General features: G+C 44.0%; 1 protein-coding gene across 1 annotated transcript in view; it reads left to right on the top strand.

Annotated features, from left to right (window-relative positions):
• Positions 1-250: 250 nt before the first annotated feature.
• AADAC (arylacetamide deacetylase) overlaps positions 251-19,779 on the top strand; it is a 34,330-nt gene continuing 14,801 nt past the window's right edge. The window contains exons 1-2 of the mRNA XM_054074648.1: positions 251-308; positions 1,372-1,433. Of these exons, the coding sequence (XP_053930623.1) occupies positions 278-308; positions 1,372-1,433 (93 nt within the window). The 5' untranslated portion in view covers positions 251-277. The remainder of the gene's footprint in view (positions 309-1,371; positions 1,434-19,779) is intronic.

The following is a 19,779-nucleotide window of genomic DNA, read 5'->3' as shown; positions in this document are numbered from 1 at the left end:
AGGGATTTAACTCCTTTTGTTGTTTTGTTATGAGCAGTTCAGATGTTAAACACAGAACAACAAACCAACCCTAATTGTATCTTCTCATACCCTCGAGGTAACTTTGCCATGAATCAATAGCTTTGAGTACTGTGTGAGGTGCAAAAAGGTTTGGGTAGCTTGTAGAAAGGGTGATTAAGTTTGAGTTTTAATTTGCAGAGCTTCTACGCATCTGAATCTTGGCTCACAGAGGCCGATGCACTTGGGAGAATTTCATCTGTCTTGATGGCAACTGGGCATGACGGGAGCTCAGGACCGAGTTTTCCAAGGTAAGCCTTCCCCTCAAGTTCTTTGCCTGATCAGATTCCTCCTCTCCAACTTCTACCCAAATCAGCTGAGCTGTTTCCATGGTGGACTTTGGGGTGCACTTGCACGCTGTGGGTTGGAACTGGAAGTCTTAAACTCACAAAGTGATGCCTTAGGAACTGTTACCTACACATGTTGACCTTGTGAACAGAGAGGATTCACCACCAGGAGGCACACAGCTCCTGCTGGGCAGCAGGGAGAGGGCAACGACTTCAAATCAGCTTCCAAAAAGGCATGACCCTTTATTTCCTTTATTCCTCGTAACGCTCTGTGTAAAAGTGGCATTATATATATATATATACGCATATATAATTAAATAGGCTATCTTTAATGATGTAACATATCAGTGGGAATTGGAATGGCATAATTGTTTATTAGCTGATAGCATCTTTAACCACTTGACAATTGCTAATTATAATTAGCCAGCGTCTTAGGTACAAATAAGTGAGTCGGAAGAGTAGTATGTTGTTACTTACACATCTGAAAGGCTGCACGACCTACAGTTATAGTGCAGTGGTTATGGGAAGGTGTTCTGTAGTTCATTAACAAGAACCTTAAAACCTGCCTAGCAGCCAACTGAAAACAAGGAAAAAGGTCATGCATGCCTTGGATAACTTTTGCTTGTGATGAAGTAAGACTTTGTCATCTTGTGAAGATGGCTCTGCCCACTGGCCTCTAATACATCTTTTTAAATAGTTGAAAAAATAAACAGACAAAATCCCCCACCAAAGCAACCGAACAAAACCTCTTACCCTGCACTGAACAAGCAATCGTATGCATCTGGGTAAAAAAAAACCCCAAGGCATAGCTGTTTATTTCCAATTTACAGAAGAGAGCCTGTTTCTCAACCATGTTATGTTTTATTTCCCAGTTACAATTAAATTAAAACTTTAAAAGTGGAATGCTTTAAAGTCAGGCATGCCGGCTTTTCAGGTCCCAGCTGCAGCCTTTCCTCTGCACAGCTGATAGAATTTGTTTGCAATTTGTCAGCATTTTTAATTAGCCAGAGAACTTAATTATTTTCAGGTGTTAGAAGGGTGAGTCACACTGCGCCTGATGTTCTGCGTGCAGACCTACAGGGACTAAAGGTGAGCAGAGATGGAGGCCTTTTGTTTGGTGAATCTTAGTGTTGTCTTTGTGTTCTGTTCAAGTCTAAATGTTTTTGGGGGCTTACGATTGAAGAGCAGCAGGGCATGAGAACTCTTGCATGTGTAGGAATTCTTAGGTAGTCAAGATCAAAACTAGAAAATTAGAGTTTTTCTGGATTGAAATATGGAGGGGAGGGATGGGAAGATGCCTGTCCTACAGGTAAGGAAGCCTGAACGCTGTTTTAACACATGCTGTTCACAGCATAGGGATAAGAATGCTTTAAGCGAGTAAATGCTTGATTTTACTTGCTGAACTTGCTGTGGTGGGTGGCATAAAATCAGGTGTACTTTCCTGTGTGAGTTTGGCTTGCATTAGAAGGCTTTTCTGCCATAGCTCTGCCAACAGTTAGTAAATGGACAGACGCTGGGACTGAGTGTGCGAAGTGAATGAACATTGGTGTTGGTGTTGTGGAGAACTTGGATCAGTCAGCTGAGTGAGAAGACGGGAGAAAGCTTGCTTGGTGTGACTTTTTAAAGCCTTCAATTTTAAGTAATTAAGTAATTTCTATCTTGAATAGCATCTGAAAAGTTATTTGGGAGGAGAGAACAGTATGAAAATGTGTTATGGATTAAAAAAGGTGACAAGAAGAGAGTTTAAACTTGTAATTTTCTTATTTTTCTCCATTTGTGTATGCAGCAGAGTGCACCCCAATCACTTTCAAATGTAAAATGCCTGATTAAAAATACTATAAAAAACTTCTAATACTCATAATGAGGTCATGAGGTTATAGGTAGATAATGCTCTCTGTGTGTCTCTTTGGCTACTTTTGTCGTAACGATATTGTCCCGCTGCTTCTTTAATGATGCACAGTGACTGTTGTGTGGCTGTTTTCCTTCTGAGGCTTTTGCAACTGCTGTTTCCTATGAGAAAATTAAATGAGAAATTAATGACCTGCTTTGAACTCGGCTTTGAATGTGTTGTCGTTTAAATTTTAAGTGTTGCTGAAGCAACGTTGTTGTTTATTAGATTCAAAAACTTTATTTTGTGTTCTTGTTTAAAATGGATTGCCAGAGGCAAAATCAAAGTCTCTTCCAAGTACAACTTTACCAATGTCTCAAGATGAGATTACTGAAGTCTATGTTGTTTTCTTATGTTCTAGTATTGAGTAATATTGTGTGGTTTCTTTTTTAGTGCCCTATGAAATAGTTGTCCCGATTGTTTAATGTAGTTTAATGTAGTACAGAAAAGCATACAAACTAATATACAAACCCAAGAGCTCTGCAATTAAGGTATGGATGTTTTCGTTATCAGTTGTAATGCTAGAAATACCTAAAGTCTGATAAAGTGTAGAAATAAGTTCAGTGTCACAGTGCGTCACAATTCAAACACTCCTCGAGGAGAGGTAATAGGTGAGGTGGAATGTACAGGAGTGGCCGCTACTGAACTGCCTTTAACACCGAGACTGTGTCATTCCCAGTAAGCTCAGCAAAGGTGGGGGTTAGAGCCTGTGCTGCTTGCCTCGTGCTGTTGACTTGCTGATTAAAAGGAAGGGCGGCAATTTAGATTTAATTATGTGACCTAAGGTATTTGTAGAACACTTTGAGTTTTGTTTCGGTGGGGTGGCACTGAGCTATGGAGGTACTGGCATGCGCATAGCTCTTGGTTCCTTGGGCCCAGAAGTTGATTAGAACTTTTATCACTGAAGTGATAATCAGCTGTACGAGTCTGGAGTCCAATCTGATACATCTGAAGAAGTCTATAGACATATTTGTAATAGCATTTATTTACCGGGGGAATACTTTTTTGGTGGTTGATGTTACTTTTATCTAAGCCAGCTGTGAAATGGGATCTTGCCTGTGGGTGAGCTGTTGCCTTTAACTTTTCCTGTGTAAGCTGGCTCTGCCAGTACTGACTTCTGTGGATGTTTATCAGGGTAAGGGGGAAAAGGAGGAGGAAACACTATCATTATACTAGCTTTTCTGGAACAGCTTGCTGATCCTGAGCTTAATGAATGAGATCAGGCACCCTTCGGCAACGCTAGATGGTACGAGAGATTTTTGTATTGGCACACGTGTGAGGCAAGAAATGACTGGTAGAAGACAGAGCACTTCCTTGCTGGTTTCCTAAGTGGCTGCTATTATGTTTCATTTGTTTTGGAAATGTGCTGTATGTTTCAGACTTAACTGTATGTTTCTGTTGGTTTGTGTCGGAACCGTAAGTCAGTTCAAATCATAGAATCACCAGGTTGGAAAGGACCCACTGGATCATTGAGTCCAACCATTCCTAACACTCCCTTAAAGCATGTCCCTAAGCACTTCATCAACCCTTTCCTTAAACACCTCCAGGGAAGGTGACTCGACCCCCTCCCTGGGCAGCCTCTGCCAGTGCCCAATGACTCTTTCCGTGAAGAATTTTTTTCTGATATCCAGCCTGAACCTCCCCTAGCACAGCTTGAGGCCATTCCCTCTTGTCCTGTCCTCTGTCACTTGGGGGAGGAGCCCATCTCCCTCCTCTCCACAACCTCCTTTCAGGCAGTTGTAGAGAGCAATAAGGTCTCCCCTCAGCCTCCTCTTCTCAAGGCTAAACAACCCCAGCTCTCTCAGCCGCTCCTCGTCAGACGTTCTCCAGCCCCTCACCAGCTTCGTGGCTCTTCTCTGGACACACTCCAGAGCCTCAACATCCTTCTTGTGGTGAGGGGCCCAGAACTGAACACAGTATTCGAGGTGCGGTCTCACCAGTGCCGAGTACAGAGGGAGAATCACCTCCCTGGCCCTGCTGGTGACCCCATTTCTGATCCAAGCCAAGATGCCATTGGCCTTCTTGGCCCCCTGGGCACACTGCTGGCTCATGGTCAGTTGCTGTCAACCATTACCCCCAGATCCTTCTCCTCTGTGCAGCTCTCCAGCCCCTCTTCCCCCAGTCTGTAGCACTGCAGAATGACCTATCCATTACTGAATGTAACATACTCTCCAAGCATGAATGTTGCAAACTATTCCAAAACACGTTTTCTTTCCATTATAACATCTTCTAGAACATCAGACTGCTCTTCTAAAAGCAGGAAATCTAATGCTTTTAAACAGATCAAAATCCAATAAACCTATATTTATTCACCCTGCACCTCCCTCACATTTCTTGTCTCCCTGCGGCTCTTGGCAGAGCCCTTCGTGCAAATGCTCATCCTTCTGGGGAGCAGCAGGGGAGGTGCCGTCTGCGCTGCTGTGAGGAGCACGGTGGCAGCTCCTTGGTGTGGCACCGGCACCAATGGGAAGTAGGTGAAGCCCCTCAAGGCTGGGAGGCGTTTCCGGGGTCTGCAGGGATCCCCTGGTGAGGAGTCAGGCTTTGCATTCCTCCCAGCGTAATCTGGTTTTATTTATTAGTTTTCTATTAGGGATGTGGAATAGAGCATTTGGAAGCAACTCGACAGCCACTAAAATAAATGTTCCTTTTTGTTTATTCCTTGGCTTCCATTCAGAAATTAAATAGCGATGCATTAATCTGAAACTTTGACTCTCTTAGTAAGTCTTTAATTGAATACAATTCAAAACCAAAAGCCTGGCTGCTTTTTTTTGTTGTTATTGTTGTGCTAGGAAAAACTAATGACTTTGAGGAGGTGGTCTGTATTTAACACTATATATGAATTGGAACAGCCTATATATGTGTGATTTTATGTTTTTTAGTGAAAAAAAAAAAAACCTGTCATTGAGTCAGTAGGTAAATTGTATTTACCAGTGTGACACAGACAAACTTCAGATGATCAATATGGCATTTTTAAAGGCATGCCTTCATTCACAGAGTAACCGGTAAGCCGTAAGTTTGCTGGATGGATATCAAATGTTTTATTTTTGCATTTTGTATTGTGTTTGTTACTGTTTCATAAGAGGAAGCACTGCTAAGCAACGCTTTGTTCTGGGAGGCTGGATAGGGAGAAGGAAGGGCAGGACCTGGGTGCAAGTGCTGGCTGGGGGCAGATGGGTGGTGGGGAAGGGTCTGGAATGGGAACCTTGGAGAGAGAGCAAGAGGGTTCCTGCACCCTGTCTGTGTCTTTCAGTGGCACATGATGATGCTATTTTGACACTGGGAGGAAGGCATTGAGCTGTGTGTTTAAAAAGCTATGAAGATGTGGGAGAGTGAAGGAAGAACTAGGCAAAACCGTCTTCAGGAGTGGGAGATGAAAACGGAACGATTAAGAAGCGAAAAGTGCAGTCGCAGCAGAATACCGTACTCTGTTGCTGTTTCAGCTTTCCCAGAAATGTTGAAATGGATGTTCATGAGCTTGGCTCCCTCTCGTCTGTGTAGAGGGCTGCTCGGTCCCAAGGTCTGGTGTGTTCAAAGCCCTGCCCCTCTGCAGGGAAGCGGCGCTTGCAGCCAAACCGCTGCTTCCTCTGCTGCCGCGTGGACCGTAGCGGGCTGGAGGGGACCCGTGAGCTCTGGAGCTCACCTTGCTGCCAAGGGGGCACCACAGGACTGGGTGAGGATGGGGCTGTGGCACGTTCTCCAGGAAAATTGCTGTATTGTGGGTTTGTTACACAGGTTAACTATAAGAATGTGTGTCTGCATTACAAATTGCAGGTGCTTGTAAAGGCTTTTAAATGGTGCTTTCAAGAATCAAAATCTAACAGTCTATTCATAGAGTGGTTTGGGTTGGAAGGGACCTTCAAGATCATTCAGTTCCAACCCTCTGCCATGGGCAGGGACACCTCCCACTGGCTCAGGCTGCCCAAGGCCCATCCAACCTGGCCTGGAACCCCTCCAGGGATGGGGCAGCCACCACTGCTCTGGGCACCCTGGGCAAGTGTCTCACCACTCTCATGGTGAAGAAATTCCTCCTTACATCCAGTCTAAATCTGCCCCTCTCCGGTTTATACCCATTGCCCCTCGTCCTATCACTACAGGCCTTTGTGAACAGTCCCTCCTCAGCTTTCTAAAGGTTTTGTTTCTCTTTGCTATGTGTAATTGTTCTTTTTTCTCAGCCCTGAGAAACAAGGGTCTGCTTCGAAAGCATTCCCAGGGGAAGAGGGGTCACGGTGTGTGACAGTTCAGGGCGGCTCTTCAGACGGGATGAAGAAGACACCCAAGCATCTGAGCTTTGTGAAGGGTCTGGCCAAACCGACACAGCTGCTGTCCTGGTGTCTGTAGGCAGCAGGAGGAGTTACTGAATGCCTGCTAACCTTTGGCTTTGCACTGCTTTACGTAGGAAAAGAAATACAAATTGCTCAGTCAACAGTAAACTCAGTATGAGTACAAATAAACTCATTTTAGTTCAGAGTGAATAGTTTTGCTATTGTCCTTCACCCCCCCCCATAAACCTTTCATAAAGGGTGAATGTAGTCTTTAATTATCGGTTTCTTTTGGCTTTCAGTATTCTGGGGCTAGACCTATTTTTCTAAAATGTAAAAAAAGAAATCGGGTGATGAAAATTACAGGCTCCATGTAGATTATGGAGTATTACAATTGCTTAAATTATTTTAGTGCTTTATCTTAAATCTGATTTGCATTTCTGAAACCTGCAATTCTCTGCTTTGCCATATTTCTCACTCGGGGTAGTTCAGCGCTGATGTCAGCCACTGAGAGATTTTATTTTGCTTGAGTAGGAAGGGTTACTTATTGGTGGTGTCATGAGGAGGCTTTTGTATGAGGGGTGTGCGCGGGCTCCACACTTCCATTAGAACTTCCCTGCCTGTTTTGGGCTTTCTGTCTGGTCCTGAAGATGAAGCAATGCTGATTCAGTGACAGCCTGGTGGCAGCTGCCAGGTCCCAGGGGCAGCAGCATCAACACTGCCACGGGTCTGCTGCGGCTGGAGCCTGCGGTGGGCACGGGTCCCCCTGCCTTGGCCACCAAACACCTGACCGCGAGTGCTGCCAGCCCTCTGGAGAGCAGACCTGTGCTGCCCTTGGCTGCCACCGAAGGCTTGACTTAGCTCCTAGAGGGCTCTTCTGCTGTTGTGAGATGCTCTAGAAAGAGCCACGTGGACTCAAAAAGCTGTGTCAGTGGTGTTTTGTATGAGGGGAAGCTCTCGAGCTTTGCAGTCGGGATGGTTGGCTCTTGTGTGATGAGTTAGTGGCTTACTGCTGGTCTCCTTTGGATCCAGCAGCAGCGCTCTGTCACTTTGCTTCCACACACCTCGCAGTGCAGGAAGGACCATGTCGAAGACAGCTATCGCTCTCTGGGATCTGTGCTTCCCCTCGAGCCTTGGCTTGAGCCTGAGCGGGCTGTGGGGAGCCTGCCCTTTGGGGCTTGGGTTTTGATGGAACAGCGAGCGGTGTGTGCTGCTGACTTGGGTACTATCCTGGTCCATGGTGCTCCTGGGGTCTTGGCCAGAGGCATGGAGCCAAGAGGCATGGAGCTTCACCTTGGATGGCAGGCAGGTGGCTACGCTGGGCGTCCTTGGGCTGGAGTGGAGCCGCGTACCCAGTGTGCGAGAGGCTGGTGCTGGTGGCACGGCCAGTCCTCGCCCTGGGGCACGGGCGGTCGTGTCTCTCATGGTGCTGTTTGTCAGTTGTTTCCCAAGCGAAGGAAGGGTACCCGAATGGTCATTTTGGCAGGCCATGAGGAGGTGTCTGTAGGTAAATACTGTAGTGGCTGCTATACAAATAACTTTTTACTTAGATCGGGACAGGGGCAATAGCTCTGGTTTTGAATGCCTGAAACAAATAACTGTAAACAGATCGATAAAGATTTTAATGCCTGTCTTAGGTAAAACTACAGGGGATTGTGAACTCTGATTGCAAGTTTTTTAATAAAAGCCAGTAAATATTGTCTTTCCGCACCAGTAAGTTTAATGGTTTAATTTTTTATATGAAGGGAATTGTTGAATCAAGCTGAAAGGAACGTGCCCTTAATTCTTAAGCCATGTGGCCAACAGCTCTATTTGGAAACCCAAATGATGTTTTTCTTATTTCTGCAACAACTTTTGCCTCATTTTCATGCTTTCCAGCATTTTTCTTGGTACGAACAGAAAATGCCTTTTTTTTCAGTACTGTCTTAGGGCTGATGGTACTTGGATAATGTACATGAACAAATTATTCCGAAAGCAAGCTTAGCTCTCAGTAACATGATATAACATGGGCTTGTAATGTAGTTATAAGCTGGAAACCTGTTGCCATAAACTGGTCTTCATCAAAAGGCCCAGATGCTGCCGCTTTGTCGCGCTGAGCTGTTCTTCTGGCAGCCCGACGCCAGGGCTAATTTCTGAAACGAAACAGCCATCTCTGGCTGAAGTTTAAACACTTTCCAGCGTATTTAGAAAGTCTTGTTTCCATTCAAAGCACTTGAAAACACCAGATTATACACCGGTAAATACCAGATTTACTTTAAGTAAATATTACGTTAGTCACAGAAGATTTTTCTCTGGATTTGTGAACATTTTGCACATTTTTTTCCTTTGTTTCATTAGAGAATAAAGGCACTGGTTACACGTTGGAGTATGTAGTTCAAAGAGCTTCTCTTTACTATTCCTGTTTTCTCTGTGCTTTGGCTTGTGTTTGCACACAGCCTTGTGGCAGCCTCCAGGTAATACTTATCTTTCTTCTGCTTCAAACGGAGGTCGTGGCCCTTAGAGCAGCCGAGGAAGGTGAGGTACCCGCTTAATGCTGAAAGCAGAGCATAGATGGAATAACCCAAGACTCTACCTGGCCAAAATCATCAGTTTTCCAGCATTTGAACTGAAGCAGCCTTTCCTTTTCAAGAAAATACATTCAGAATTATTATTATTTTTTTTTCATTGAAAGGAAAGAAGTTAAAAAAGGAAAACTTGGCTTTTCCTCTTGAAAAAGACTCGGTTCATTTTTTTTAATCCTTCCGGAAAAAAAAACATCCTGGAAAAACACTTTCTGACACTGAGATTAGCCAAGACCAGAGAGTCACTGTCTGCAAGTACTTAGCTGTAGATTCACATGCTCTTGGCTTCTGGCTTGTTTTATCTACTGTGTGTTTAGCAGATAACCTTTGACTTTGTTCGGGTTTTGTTTACAATGTGAAGTCCAAAGTGACTTCACTGAAAGGATATTGGACAGTTGAGAGCGAAATCACACTTGTTGGGTGGAATGGCAGACTTCTGTGCCCTGTTCATCCTCTGATGGCATTAAGCTTAACTAAAAATAATGTTTTATTCTAATTTGGGTTTTGTGTCGATCCTAGAATAGATTCAAGCATCTCTGAGGTTCTCTCTGTGGGAGCAGCTTGGGGTTTTACTTTGGGTCTCGGGGCAGGAGAAGCTGCTGTCTGTGCAGAATGGCACCGCTCAAAGTGTGAGGCTCTGGGGACCAAGCTGCTGTGGGGACCAGCGCCTGCGAGAGCTCATCCTGCAATCTCAAACTGCCCTGAGAAAGCTGCAGCTGCTGTCACAGCTGGACTTTGACCTTGGAGAGCCAGCCTTGAGGTGACAGTGGATCCTTCTGCCAAAACGCTTGGCTGTTTTCCTGTGGCTTGTTCCTGGTGATGGGACATTTGCATAGTGTCCTACCGGGAAAATCACTGGGCTTCTAGTGCATCTTTTTAGGCAATGGAAAAATGTTTCCTGGGTAAGTTATGGACGATCGAGTAGAGCAGCCCAGAGAGGACCCCTTGTTCTGCAGTCTCAATCTCGTTCTTTCAATGGAAGAAACAATTCCAGTTGTTGTAAGAACAACTGGGATTTTGTGTTGTTGGGTGGGAGGGTCTGAGCTCAGAAGGGCAGCAGCAGCTTTTGTTTTTACGTGAAAACTGAAGCGCATGTTCAGAAAGCTTGAAAAGGAAGTTAAATGTATGGAAATGTTGGCTAGGAGAGGAGGTTGAATGCCTGTTGAACAGGGAAGGGAAATCTTGCAATCCCTGCAGTAACACGTGCACGTAAACGCTTTCAGGCTTTCACACGCTTTGAGCTTTGCTTGTTTGGGTATTCTTGAGGCTTACAAAACTATCTCACTTGGTGGCAATAAATCCATATTGACTTATAGAGGGTTTCATTGCTGCGCTGAGGAGGGGCACCACCGCACTTTGTTCAGAAGTGAAATTTTGATAACTCTCTTGCAGATGCATTGAGTTGATAGACGCTTCTCTGGGGGGACTGGGAATCTTACAGCTTGTTTCACAGCCCTGCAGGAAACTTACAGAAGGATGAGCCCAGTGTTTGTTTCACAAAACACTTCTGAGAGCACACAGTGGTGTAAATTCAACCGTGTCTCCTTGTCACGGGTCTGCCTGCATCTCTCTGGTCTTGACACTTGTAGGTAATCGTGTCTTGCTGGTCAGAGAAGAGGCAGCCGTGTGCTTGTGTGAGCAGAAAGCTGCTGTTCATGCCCATGGATGTGTACGATTAGCCACTAGCAGGAGGATGGAGCCTGCTTTTTCTCTACCTACGTTTTAATAACATCTCAAATAGAGATTTGATTTCATAGCAGATAAGTTTCCTGCCTGATTTTTGGCAGGAAGACGCAACTGCCAATATATCAGCATGGCACATCGGGTAGAGAGGCCAAACAGGTAAAACCTTTTAAATCCTGATGCTTTGGAAAGCAGTGTAAAAACACGGAACGTGTTTTCTTTGTTGAAATGTATTATGCTTTTCCTTAACCCTGAGCCTTTGCTCCACCAGACGTTCTCTTATGGATGGTCTTATGTTGGCTTTTCCCTGCCTTCTCATAATTTTGGTTCAAGCCTTCTAAAACAAAGTAGCTGCTGTACTGCTTCCTCTGCTCCTTCTGACTTTTCTTGTATGATATGTATAGAAAATACCTGGTTGGTTATGTATGAGCTTGATTTAATTTCTAGGTCATAAGTAAGTATGAGGAACTGAATTCTGATCCAGTGATGACATAGGTAAACTCCCACTGTTTTCCAAGGATTCCGAATTGGCTGTAGAGAACTTAACTTTGCAAATCCAAGTGCCTCTGACAAATACATTTGGCTCACTTTCTGCCAGCACTCCATTATTTTTCCAGTTCAGATGTTTAGATGAGTGTTCTCTGTCTTGAGAGACTGAAACTGTCTGGATACATTTGAGAGAATAAATGAAATTAAATATCTAGCAAATGCCATCAACCCCACTCAGCTGGAGGAGCCTCGTAAAGATCTCATACCCTTATCCCGGCCAGCCCTGCTCTTCTGTTTTCTCCTGGCTCCACCTTTTGTAGCACGGCTTTCTGAGACCTTCCCAGCCTTGTACAAGGGCTTGCCACCACTTCACTTGGTGCTTGGGGTGCTGCAGGTGAAGCTGAAACAGCATCTGGATTTTTTTCATGGCGCTTAAATTTATGATGAGTACAAACGCTTGGGGATGAAACTGTTATTTCATACAATCATAAAATGGCTTTGTTTGGAAAAGATCATTGAATCCAGTCATCGATCCAGCCCTGCTAAGTTCGCCTCTAGACCACGTCCCCAAGTTCAACGTCTACCCATCTTTTAAACACCTCCAGGGTTGGTGACTCAACCACCCCCCTCGGCAGCTTCTTCCAATGCTTGACGACCCTTTCAGTAAAGAAATTCCTCCTAATATCCAACGTAAATCTCCCCTGGTGCCTTTTGAGGCCATTTCACCTTGTCCGGTCACTGGCTACCAGGGGGGAGACACCAACCACCAGCTTGCTAGAACCTCCTTTTAGGTAGTTGGTAGATTCATATGGATAACTGATATTTTTGAAGCAAGAAAGAGAAGTAGTATTCTAATACCAGTGGCGCGTGTCCTTAATAAGCAATATAAACGATACTTGGAACCAGTACCTGCCTTGAAGGCCTTGCACTGCAAATATTGAACTAGTGCTTATCTTGATGCTGAGATAAGCAGTGTGCGTGCAACAACTTTTGCAAGTTTATTCTGTGTGTTTAAAAGACAGTAAAATATACCCTTACGGTTCTAAGAGGAACGGTAACCTCAGGAGAACTTGCTTTCAGCAGCTGGGGTATAGGAGTGATGCAAGGTGGAAAAACACAAGTGTCTACAAGATGGTTTTGCTTATTAGGTGTTTAAGAGCCTAATGTGTTTGATTCTAGGGAAATATTATGTCTCCAAGTGTCTGTGCCTCACCATGCTGGATAGAAACTGTGTTTGCAAAATCATGGCATTTATTTTGCAAGGTATATGCAAAACTGTGTCAATTTTGTGGTCCTAGAAATTAAACAAAGAAAACTGTGAGCAAGACAACAACTTCTCTCAAGCTTTAGGAACTTCAGACTAACCGAAAGATAAAGACCTTTGTGAAAAATATATGCAAAGCGACTTTGCTCTTTTTTTTAGTCTCTCACAGTAGGCAAGAGGCAGCCCGAACAGGGAGGGTGAAGCAGCATGATTTATTGGCTCAGCTGAACAAGTACACATGGCCCCCAGGTCCATGGCTGAAAACTTCAAAGCAAACTATGTGTGGGGAAGGAACTCGGCAGGCGAGGTTCCCTGTAGACCCGTTGCTGAATGAGTAATGCAGCTGTGAGTCGCAGACAAGCTCTCATGCAAGCCCTGCAGTGGGAGTCTGAGTGAGAAATTCTTATTGAGGTATAAACGGGGTTTTTAAATAACTTTGAAGGTCGCACGGATTTAAAAGAGTATTGCTGTTAATAGCAGTGAAGTTATAAAAAGGTGAAATAAGTTTCAATGCTGAATTTCTATGCTCTTCTAAAACCAATCTGGCTTCAGGTGAGACTTGAGTTTTCTTTGAGGGTGGCACTTGTTTTTCTGCTTAAAAATCCCTACTCTGCAGGACGGATCCAGATGTGCCATGCAAATGTCGTTGGCTTTGTTCCAGTTAAGCTCAACCCTACTGCAGTTTGATTTCTTTATTTCCTATGCAGTGCGTGAAGGTGGGTGGCACATTTAACCAGCTCAGCAGAACTGCTGGATTCATGAGGCCTTGCTCAAACTTACTTCACTTGGTAGAATCAGGTTCAGCTTTTGTTCAAAACTTTAGTGTCTTGTCTTTTGTGTTGCTTGAGTAGGAAAACACACTTGATATGCAGAGGAGGTCCAAAGGAGGGCTATAGAGATGATAGAGGGCTGGAACACCTCCCATATGAGGACAGGCTGGGAGAGTTGGGGTTGTTCAGCCTGGAGAAGAGAAGACTCTGAGGAGACCTTAGAGCAGCTTCCAATGCTGAAAGGGGCTCCAGGAAAGCTGGGGAGGGACTTATTGCAAGGGCTTGGAGTGACAGGACGAGGGGCAATGGTTATAAACTGGAGAGGGGCAGATTTAGACTAGGCATAAGGAAGAATTTCTTCACTATAAGGGCAATGAGAAGTGGTGGCTGCCCCATCCCTGGAGGTGTTCCAGGTCAGTTGGGATGGGCCTTGGGCAGCCTGAGCCATTGGGAGGTGTCCCTGCCCATGGCAGGGGGTGGAACTGGATGGACTTTAAGGTCCCTTCTAACCCAAACTAATCTATGATTCTATAATTAATGACTTGGAGAGTAGTTGGTAAGGAGCTGTTTAAATGGGCGAATGTCTGATTTCCTGTGCAACTTCTGGGATACTTTCTTAAATCAGACATGCAAGTACAAAGGTTTTTGTACTGAAAGTCTCATAAATCTGTTCTTTCAACTAATATGTGTTCAGTAGCTCTGAACAGGACTGTGGGGTGCCTGTACAGAGGGAATGTTTTAGCTTCATTTCCTTTCTGAATTGGCTTGACAAGTGGATGTGGAAGTTTCCACTGTCTTTCTGGATGTACATGCTGTTCTTCATTATTTTTCTGTTCACCAAGAGGTATTTTTGTTTTAAAACTGAAGTACTGCACAGAAGCAACAGCCAGCTGGGAATTCAGGAATGCTGGACAAAACTTACTTTAAAACTCGTTAAGGCATTGAGCTGAGAAATTTAAGACTCCTCTCGTTTAAGCCTCCTCCCCTCTGCTTTCCTAGGCATCAAACACTGTTCCGTGCTGGGTTTTCTGCAGTTTCCTGTTCTTCACTGGAGCTCATGTGGTAACTGCCACGTACGCAGCAGTCGGCACTTGACACTTCATCTGCAAGGGTTGCATCAGCTTATGACGTGATGTGGAGATTTCATTTCCCTGACAGTTTTGTGATAACTTAACGCATCTTTAATAGAATCATAGTCTAGTTTGGGTTGGAAGGGACCTTAAAGATCATCCATCCATTTTCCACTGCATTGGTGAATGTTTATTGTGTGCACCAGGATCCGTCTACCTCCATTGTACTTTCAAAATGCTTGCCAGTTGATTGCTGGTTTCCTGTCTGAACCAACTACCTGTATAAACACAGGGAAAAGTACATTCAGAACTAAAGATTCAGATGAAGGAAGGATTTCCATCCCCAACCCCACTTCACACATCGCAGAAGCTCATTCTTCTACGCATTGCAGTAAAGAAGCTGTGTGATTTGCATAGACTGAACACCCCCCTTTGTGCTTTAGGAAGGTACTGGTCTTACCAGTGGTTTCAAACTTGTTGACCTGAGGTTCTACAGAAGTAAAAAGGTGATATAATGTTGTAGGCGTTGATGGTGATCTTCTACAGTTATCTACCGGAAAGGTGGTAATTATTTTGCTGTTAAAGTCTTAATTTTCCGGTTAAATCTTTAGGAGGACTCTGTGTGAAGTCATTCTTGCCTTAATTATTCCAAGTGTACAAATCGGAAGTGCTGCAGTTCCAGCTGAAATCACGGCTGTGCAGCCTATTCATTACTTCACTATTGCACTTCTAGTCATGCAGCACAATTTCCTCATGTAGGTTACTCCTCAACCAGCTTGAGGAATCGTGTATTATCACTTTAGAAGACACTTAGGGTCTTGCGGATTTTTACTGCTTTAGTTTGCAAGGGAAGTGTGCTTTTTTTTTTTTTCCTTTCCACTACCCCCTTTTTTCTTTCCCCTATGACTTTTGAAATTACCTGTTGGGAATACAAACCTATGATATGAATGTCAGTCTGCCTACTTAAGGCAGTTATTAATCTAGGATTGCAATATAACAGGAAAGTTTTGTTGGTGGGTAATTGTTTCTCATAGCTAGGAATCATATAGAATAGTTTGGGTTGGAAGGGACCTTAAAGATCATCTAATTCCAACCCTCCTGCCATGGGCAGGGACATCCCACGGGATCAGGTTGCCCAAGGCCCATCCAACCTGGCCTTGAACACCTCCACGGATGGCGAGGAATGATGTAACAGGACTGTTACCCACTTTGGCTCGAATACTGATGTCTGGCAGAGCTCTCTGTGAGGAGACATTAAACACTTTTATGGAATCTGACAGCTCTTGTGTTCCTTTGCTGAGGTGTTTGCTGCTGTGGTAACTCTGGAAGCTGCTGTGCGCGGTTCCTGTTTCTGGTGGACTTGGCTGTTGTTACTGTGCTTGTATTTAATAACATCTTCTCCCAGGAAATGCACTGTGATTTTTTTTAGATAGATCTGTTTCCTATGGCACTTCTTGCTGTATACGTCTAGGCTCAACAAAACCTTTGCCTCCTCGGCTGGTACTCACTTGGTAATGTCCGTCTTCATTCTGGGTTTCTTTTGCTCAAGGCACTGCGTGTGGTGAGGAAGGATATGCAGCCCTCGCGGTTAAAGGAGATGCAGCCCTCGCGGTTTTCTCGAAGCATATTTGTTTAATCAGCATGACATAGAGGAGGTGAGTTAGGAAAGTACCCTGGCTTCTCTCTTCCAGGCAGATCTTTTATACAGCTCTTCAGTTCCTGAACTAAAGAGTCAAACAGGATATTCTGTTTTGTCTATTCCACACTCTTGTGACTGTTCTCAGTCATGTCTCCAATCCACTTATTCCCAGTGTTTTTTTCCAGCCTGGACTTCTCACACATTCAGCCTTTTCCTGGATGTGAGGAGCCACTGCAGATGGGAAATCAGAGCTGTGTTATGTTTAAGGCTGCTGTAATCAAGGGCTGGTTTGCTTCTGGAAGCAGCTGCCAGCAAAGTACTCTGCGAGGCTCTTGACTTTAACGTTGGCTTTGTGATCACCTCTAGAATAAACTTGTTTAGGGAGCCAAAGCCAGGATTTCTCAGTCTATGGAAAACCAGTAAAAGTTTCTGGTTGAGGCAGGATTACAGCAAGGATAACAGTGAAAGTTCTTGCTTATAGCAGAATTGCAGAAGGGTCTGAAATTTCTCAGGAGCTCAGAGTTTCCACTTAAGTATAGACTGATAATTTTATATTTGCCTTTGTGATTTGTAGCAAGACTCCTCCCGTAGTTGATTTTTCTGTTTTGTTTTGGGAAGCTATGTGTTCTGCAATGCATTTTACAATTTAAAAAGTATCCTTTTTTTCTTGTAAAATTGCATTTTATTAAAGTTAACCAAACTGCAGACTTAAGATATTTTTATTTCAAAATTCAATGTATTGTCTGTGTCACTCAGAATTATTCTATATTTAGGTTCAATCCCAGTGGACTTAAAACCTGGCAGTTGTGTATTGCTTACGGAGGATGACAAACCCTCTTGCTATGCGTGAACTGTGATGAGGGTTTGTGGTTCACCCTGGGGACGCTTTCCATTGACTCCTGCGAAAGCTGGATGAAGCCATGAAATAACATACTCAATGCAAGCGTCCAAGAAACCCTTTTTACCCAGAATCTGGCACCTGCCCACCTTTCCCGCGCTGTGCTGCCTGTGTGGCCTCCCCAGCAGCCTCTCTGGAAGCCCCATACGTACAGCTCCCGTTCCCTGCCGCACCTCTAAGAGCATAAAGGATGCAGGATTTGGTGACGGTTGCAAATTACATCTCAGATGAAAGTGTTAGAAGCAGCTTGCTGAAGGACACTAAGCCGTGATGGGCTGAGACAAGAACAGCTGGTTGCTAATCGTTGGGATTGTTTGAAAAGTAAGGGTTATAGTTCTTTAATCTGTGATACCAGTCACATTCTGAGAGTATTTCTGTGCAAGGGGGCTTTGGGCAGCCTGGTCCAGTGGGAGGTGTCCCTGCCCATGGCAGGGGGTGGGACTGGATGGGCTTTAAGGTCCTTTCCAACCCAAACTATTTTATGATTCTAAAACCAGTTCCTGGCAGGCAGGGAAATTGCCCAGGCTCTTTCAGGGCCATTCCATGATTTAATTATGGTAATAATGTTTTCAAATGCTATCATGGGACAGACCTTCTGTTGGCACAAATTGAACGTGACTCTCATTTTTTTTTTTCAGTGTATTAAGTTGTTCCACAGATCAATAAGATGATTTTACAGCCTTTCAGACAGCTGTATAATTTTACCTCGGTTGAGCCTACGTATTCCCAGTGGGCATAGAAAGTTTGAGTACACACTGCAATGGCAGACAACTGAGGTAGGTATGGCTTCAGGTGATGAATTATTGGCAGCCCAACATTTTTAGCTTCCTTCAGCCTTTCTCTTACAAATATAAATGCCACGTATTTGTGCCACTTTGGCTAAACCTTTTCTTGCATAAAGAAATGCCTCAAGTCCTTTGTGTCCGTGTTTTCAGCAGCTGGTGAGAATTACTTCTGGCTGTTTTCCTTTCCTTCTGTTCACAAAAGGAACAAATTAAGAAAGTCAAGAATTTGGTGCTTCAAAAATGAAAGAGAACTTTGCTAGAAATGAGGTCTGCACAGAAATGTGCTCTTTGTTCTGCAAACCAGGACTGGTTTACATAAGGGGTATTGCCCTTTCGCAGATTGGCGGTGAAGGTTGTGCATGGCACCTGTCCTGCAGGTGCTGGAGGGATTTCTTCAGGGAAGAATAAGTGTAAGAAATATCCTGGGCCAGGGGGAAACGTGGGATAGACTTTATGGTGAGAGGCAAAATGTGTCTACGATTGTATGAATCAGATGGCTAAACTGTTTCTGCTTGTTATTTTTAATTCCATGTTTGCTGTTCCAAAATGTAGCTTTTTGCCTGCTTTATTCCTGGATGTTTATAGGAATATTGCTGAGGTGATGTGTGTGTCTGCTATGAAATGCTGAAAAGAGTAGCTGCGTCGATCATGGGATATACGGAAACCTCCGAGGCAATCAGGGAAAGCATTCACAACCTTCAGAAAGAATTCCTGGTTAAGGATTTTATCCTGTGGTGATCAGGGGTTTGATATATTGTCCTTTGGGACCGTCTTTGAGTTGTGGCTATTTTGGGGCGATGGGTTCACTGAATTATTAAACTAACCTAATGACTTTGCAGATAGTCTGTAGTGCAGTGTCCTTGATCAGTAGTTCAGAAAGCAGCGGTATTCTAGCTAATGAATAGCTCGTTAGGCGGTGTGGATCAGACGTACAGGCAGCAGGGAGCTGAAGTCCAAAGCAAATGTACCGAGTAAACTTCTTAACACAATGTAAACAGCTAAGGGCATTATAATATTCCCCCAAAAGTCAACACTTTGCCTTAGACACTGTACGCATTCAGCACAAGTAATGCAGTGAATTTTAGACTGAGAACTCTAGTACAGCAATATCTCGAAAATTACCTTTAAAAAAAAATCCTTCCCTGTTACCCTCAATAGGGAGTAGGTGGTAGGACAAGAGGGGATGGCCTCAAGCCGTGTCAGGGGAAGTTAAGATTGGACGTGAGGAAAAATTTCTTCACAGTAAGCATTATCAAGCACCGGCAGAGGCTGCCCAGGGAGTCCCCATCCCGGGAGGTGCTTAGAAGATGGGTAGGTAAGGTGCTTGGGGACGTGGGTTAGTAGTAGACAGTTACGGTTGGAGTTGATGATCTCTTAAGTTTTTTTCCAACCTAATGATTCTATGACTTCATAGACTTTTCATACGTATTTGAATTAGTTTGGTGCAAGCAGAGAAGACATGTGCGTAGCACTGACAAATGCCAGGGCCAGATTTCTGTTATCACGTGTGCTGTCTGCAAACGCTCCTGTGAGAACAAAATGAGAAATAATAAAAAAAGACATTAATGTGAGAAAGATGATGTCCAGAACCAAAGCTCGAGGACTGATGTTTTCAATATGTTTTGTTTCATGTTCCATTCAATTTATTATCCTTGTTTATGACTCTAGTTGCAATTTGAACTACAGAGCATGTGCCTTCTTCTAGTTAATGTGCAATACAAAATAATTTTTGAATATTAGACAAGCAAGCACTCCTCAGTATTGCCCTTAATTTGACTGGGCAGCTCATGCTCTAAGGTCACTTATTTTTGGAGCTATGTGGTTTTAGATTCTGATTGGAGTCAATCAATTCAAAGCAATTGCAAATGAAGGTATTTGAGGGGATGTTGAAGTGCAAGCTGGAGATCTCTTTAAGAGTATTTGTGTATCATCTCCTGCCTCAGCTCCCAAGAGGATTTGATATGGAATTCCAGTAACTACTGTGTGGGTCTGTAGATAGTCTGGACTGCTCCAAGAATGCCTTTAGTCTGCCCTCAGTTTCTTTAACTGCAGTGCTTCTCGCGTCAAAGGAGGCTTATGGGAAAGAGTCGTTGAACTAATTTTTGTTCTAATATATGTTCTGACATCCT

Source organism: Cuculus canorus, chromosome 9 (assembly GCF_017976375.1).
Source record: "Cuculus canorus isolate bCucCan1 chromosome 9, bCucCan1.pri, whole genome shotgun sequence".
Lineage (NCBI taxonomy): Eukaryota > Metazoa > Chordata > Aves > Cuculiformes > Cuculidae > Cuculus > Cuculus canorus.
This window is presented reverse-complemented; position numbering and strand designations above follow the sequence as displayed.